Genomic DNA, 5,190 nt, shown 5'->3' with positions numbered 1-5,190 from the left:
AAAAAAAAAAAAAAAAAAAAAAAAGTGCTTCAGGTATATATGAACTGAAGTTGAATGACATTTGTAAGCATTTTAATTTACATTAAATAATATGTTAATCAATCTACATGTAATGTTTAATAAGTTCACTAGTAAACATTAACAAGCACATTATCTCATATTTCTAGCTATGTGAATATATGTTAACTAATGATCTGTTAACCATTATATAATGTTTGTTAATGATTTATTAATGAATGTTATTATAAAGTGTTACCCAGGTTCCATTTTTTTAGCATTAGTTGTAACCAACTCCATTAGTTAACATGAACCTTGAAAAATGTGTCTAAAGAATTTATTAATCTTAATGTTAATTTCAACATTTACAAATACTTCATTAAAATCAAATTTGTATATGTTAATGTTATTTAATGGTCCCGAGCTGACATTAAGTAACAAAGAATAGTTGCATTTTTGGTTATTAATATTATTATGATTTATTAATTTTATTACTTTTTATTAATCTTAATAAATACTGTAACAAATGTTTTGCCTATTGTTAATGATAGTTAATGTATTATCTAACTTATCGGACCTTATTGCAAATTGTTCCCATTTTTAATTGTCAGAGATAAACAGTTGTGAATGTGTACAGTCTTTTTGATATGATGCCTTTGGAGTTTGTCCTCTCATCTGAAAGATCAAAATTTAAAATGTATGTTTTGTAAAAGTTATGATCCATAATAATAATGTTTGTAGCCTAATTTCCAAACAAATCTCAAAACATTTAAATGTAATTTTATGCACCAAAGAGTAACAATAAATTAATAATAATGATAATTGATGTACATCAATGTGTGTAAATAAAAAAAAAAAAATCATAAATGTTAATTGATGCTTGAAATATTTTACCTGAAATGAATGAGTTGATGTGGAAGTCTGATCACTCTTATGCTGTATCTTTGTGTGTGTGGACTGAGAAGAACCGCTGAGGAGGAGCTTGTGTTATACTATACATGTATGTTGATGCCCTTCAGAGATAAATTATGGTCACACACAATAATCCTGTGGGGGGGGTTTCTTTGTATGACTTTGAATTTATTTATTATCAACTCAAATGAAATGTCACTTATGAGTGATAAGTATAACATGAAAGGGTCAATGGAGCACAAAAATTACTAAAAATGTTTTTTAGTTTAAGCTTTTCCTTTAAAAATTATAAGCTAGGCTTAATGAATGATAATTTAGATGTAATGTAATCATGATTAATGTCAGTGTCAGACAACTATAGCTGAATGCCTTAGTTTCACACCAATGAGGTGAAAGGCAGTTTACCATTGTGGTTGCTTCATTTCCTTTCCATTCTGCTAGCTATATTTTTGCTCATCAGCCGTACTGAGGATGGATTGCTTTAGCTGACACGAGCAGACTGCAGTAGACAATAACTGACAGTAACTTAATAAAATACAAAAAAGACACAAAAGTGCATGTTTTTGTGACAATAAAAATAACTTGATTTCAATTCTCACAGTACGTCAATCACTGTGCTGGTCTCTCTGATGACTCTAGGATATAATCATTCAGAATCTTGGTTAACAAATACAATCTCTGTCCATGTCAAACATGAAATGAACAAAACATTGGGCCTTGCCTGATGCAGAAGCATAATTAGTTCACTTTTCCAATAATTATAAAATATGCACAAATATCCCTTCAAATGAAATTAACAGATAAGACATGTTAGTACACAAAAGTCTCAGACTCGTTATCAGCTTTATTTCTGCTCACAAGAACCACAGACAATAAACACCATATTTTATAGGCTGTGCTGTCTTGATAAATAAAAAAATAGTCTAGAAGTAAAATAAAGGCTGTATTTTACAATGAAGCATGTTGTGATTGTCTTACAGTTCCTATCTATTTCACACACTATGATGTGCACTAAAGTTAAAGACAGCTTACTATGAAATATTATGGTTGCTTTATATTTCCTTTACATTCTGCTAGCTTCAGTGGAGTGGCATCATTCTCTAAAAACTTTGACTTCAACAAAAAAGTCTATCTAAATTAAAATAACAATTGATTGTTCTGATAAAACTGATTGCAAAGCATGTAATAGAAATAATAGCATCACCACAACTAAATCATTGACCTAGTTTAGTGCCACACTGACCACTTATTAACATTCATTAATAAATCATTAACAAACATTATATAATGGTTAACAGATCATTAATTTCTGTTGCTTTGCAGGCAAATCCTGAGATACAGATGGAGATGATGAACTGAGGAATGGTGAACACCAGCAATATTACAACGATCCGCAAACCCTGCAAAACATTCAACATGCCCATTTATGAAAGTAGTTTCAGAAATAACATATCTATATTGAGTGAGTTTCTTAAAAATATACTGAAGCAGGGATCATTTTGAGCTAATTATGTGTGTCAATAATCAGGATTTGACAGAATTTTTATTGCACATTGTGCATGTAATACCTCAGGATAAAACCATGGATGCATCACTATTAATTCTATGGACAGCAGAAGAATGGCGAGTCCTGCAGTTATAGCACTGATCACATTCATTACAAGAGAGGCTTTCACCTACAATAAAAGAATGTGTTAGTTTTAGGAAATTACTTGAAAACAGTAGTGATTTAAAGTGCAAAGTCATAACTAATAACAGTGTGGAAATACATTGGGAATAATGTGACAAAAGAAAAGTTATAATGTGCTAAAATCATTGGGTGTACGTACCACACACAGATTGAGTTTATTCTGTGCAGCAACAGACAGAGATCCAGCACTGATGTACTGAGAGAAACACAGGGCATGATAAAGTTCATTCTGGAAATTAAAATTAAACGGGAAGTAAAGCAAAACAATTAAGTGAAACTTACGATGAAAAATCCCCAGTAGGTTATTCCACTGAAGACAACAATAGCAGGGTAACTGATGGTGAAAATAATACCAATAAAGAAGATCACCACTCCAATCATTATCTGGACAGTCTAGAAGGCAGACACAGGTCAGGTGTTTTATTCATGATGGCATAATACGCATGTATGGAATGGATACACAAAAAACAGAAGCTATTGATGTTTAATGTACTAGAGTCAAAACTTAATCAAACACATATCTTTGCACTTGGAGGCATATGACAAGAGATTTCCTTCATTTTAAATTACCTAGAAGAAATTAAATATTAAGAATATTATTAAAACCATATAATTCTAATTCATCATTAAATACATTACCCCTAATGCCTTTGGTTGTGCTTTGAAAAATACTTCAAAAGCCGCATTGTGACTTGTTCCTCTGGCCTTCTGTCCATCAACAAAAACAGTGCTGTCTTGATCCGCCTGTGGATTCACTTGGATGACAACTGTAGCTTTGTCGGTTGAGATGACTTCGATAGTTTCCATTCTAAGTTTTGGATTTCACCTGTAATAAGCATGTTCATATAATCTTATTCAAGTTCATTAAGAAATATATGAACAGGAGAAATTATGACTATTTAAAGAGGACAAAAAGATCTGTGCTTATCATAGATTTTTTTTTTTTTTTTCTGTTCCTGATATATGAAAAAAAACTGTGTGAAAACATTGTCTTTCAGATTCATATACACATCATAATGCATTCTTTTTAACAAGGATGCCTTTGGAATTCACTTTACTTAAAGGTCAGAGATCAAAATTTACATTGTATGTTTCATTTGATTTTGAAATAGGCTATATTATTATGGTTTTTGTAGACTAATACCCGAACAAATTACAAAACATTTAAATGGAGTAAATAAAAATATAATATTATTCAAAAGGTAACACCGTATTTCAATAGAGCCCTTTAAACATTCTACTGTCAACTTATTCTACTAACGCGAACACTGCGCTTAACTCTAACCTAACAGACTACTAGTCTACTACAGTCTACTAATACTCTAATGAGAGTTAGTTGACATGTAGTTGCAAAGTTACTTATAGTTAGTAGAGTGTCTAAAGTGGACCAGCGAAATAGTGTAACCAAACATTAATTCAATTAATGTATCAAAAATGGTATATAAACACAAACACAATCTAAACAAAGAACAAAGATGCTAATTGTTATAATTTTATAATTAAGTTTATAAAATATTTTAGGTTATTAACATATATGTATATATAGATATATTACCTGAATTTAGATTTTTTTTGATGTCTAGTAGCTCTTTTGATGCATCTTTGTGTGTGTGGACTCTTTGAAGAACAGTTAAGGAGGGGCTAAAAGTTTCTGTTGATGGCCTCCTTCCTCTTAAAATAAAAAAAAGTGCTTTACATATAGATGAAAATAGAATAACTTATGGTCATTGATAAAGGACAAGAATATATCTCTTGGCTAAATAATAGAGAATGAACTATTAAGATAATAATAATAATAATAATATTAAATAATAACAAGAACCATAAGGCTAGAGGTTTAATGATAGTATTAAACTACTGTCTGTATACACACACACACACACAGTAGTTTTGTTGAACTAAATGGCAAATGAATGGCCCATGAATGGAAATGAATGAAGACAGACCAACTCTGCGGGGGGCACTGGGAAAAATCACACTCGGATTTGGATCACAGCAAATGTACAAAAGTGTTATGTGTTTTTCAGTAAATAGAAAGACAAGTTTAGTGTTCAGTTATGTTGGACATTTAGAAGAGATTCTGTAATGTTTTTGAATTTTGTGGTTTCCAGTGCTAAAGCGTGGGGCTTGTGCTTGCTGTGGGCAGCTACTGCACATGATAGTCATGATAGTTTAGTTGCTTCAACTGGTGAGTAATAAAGATACTAATGTCAGTACTGACACTAGTCTTTTTAATCTTTTCAAGTCTAGTTTAATTAACTTAAATTTTTTTTTGGCATTTTTGCCGTTATTATGATAGGACAGTAAGCAGACAGGAAGTGAAGTAAGAGAGAGAAAGGGGAACGGGAAAGGTCCGAGAGCTGGGACTCGAACTCGGGTCGCCCAAAGCGTAACAGCACTATATGTCGGTGCGCTGCCCATGAGGCTATCGGCACTGACAACTTAATTAAATTAAGGAATATTTTTTCAACCAATTAGTTTAGGTCAGTACAGTAAGAATGAAACATGTTCATTTAAACAAATAATGTTTTGTTGAGCCAACCTTATACAATTTTTACTAATTTAATTAAAAAAGTTAATTGAACAAACTA

General features: G+C 31.3%; 1 protein-coding gene across 1 annotated transcript; it reads right to left on the bottom strand.

Annotated features, from left to right (window-relative positions):
• Window positions 1-1,514: 1,514 nt before the first annotated feature.
• On the bottom strand, window positions 1,515-3,522 carry LOC127518884 (membrane-spanning 4-domains subfamily A member 12-like). The gene is made up of 5 exons (XM_051906102.1): window positions 3,239-3,522; window positions 2,882-2,992; window positions 2,739-2,795; window positions 2,478-2,585; window positions 1,515-1,544 (listed from the first exon to the last, which is right to left on the bottom strand). The coding sequence occupies exons 1-5, from the start codon at window positions 3,404-3,406 to the stop codon at window positions 1,515-1,517; spliced, it is 474 nt and encodes a 157-aa protein (XP_051762062.1). The 5' UTR covers window positions 3,407-3,522.
• Window positions 3,523-5,190: the final 1,668 nt, after the last annotated feature.

The sequence above is a fragment of the Ctenopharyngodon idella genome, chromosome 9, assembly GCF_019924925.1.
Source record: "Ctenopharyngodon idella isolate HZGC_01 chromosome 9, HZGC01, whole genome shotgun sequence".
Classification (NCBI taxonomy): domain Eukaryota; kingdom Metazoa; phylum Chordata; class Actinopteri; order Cypriniformes; family Xenocyprididae; genus Ctenopharyngodon; species Ctenopharyngodon idella.
The sequence above is the reverse complement of the archived record's forward strand: the minus strand, read 5'-3'. Positions and strand labels throughout refer to the sequence as shown.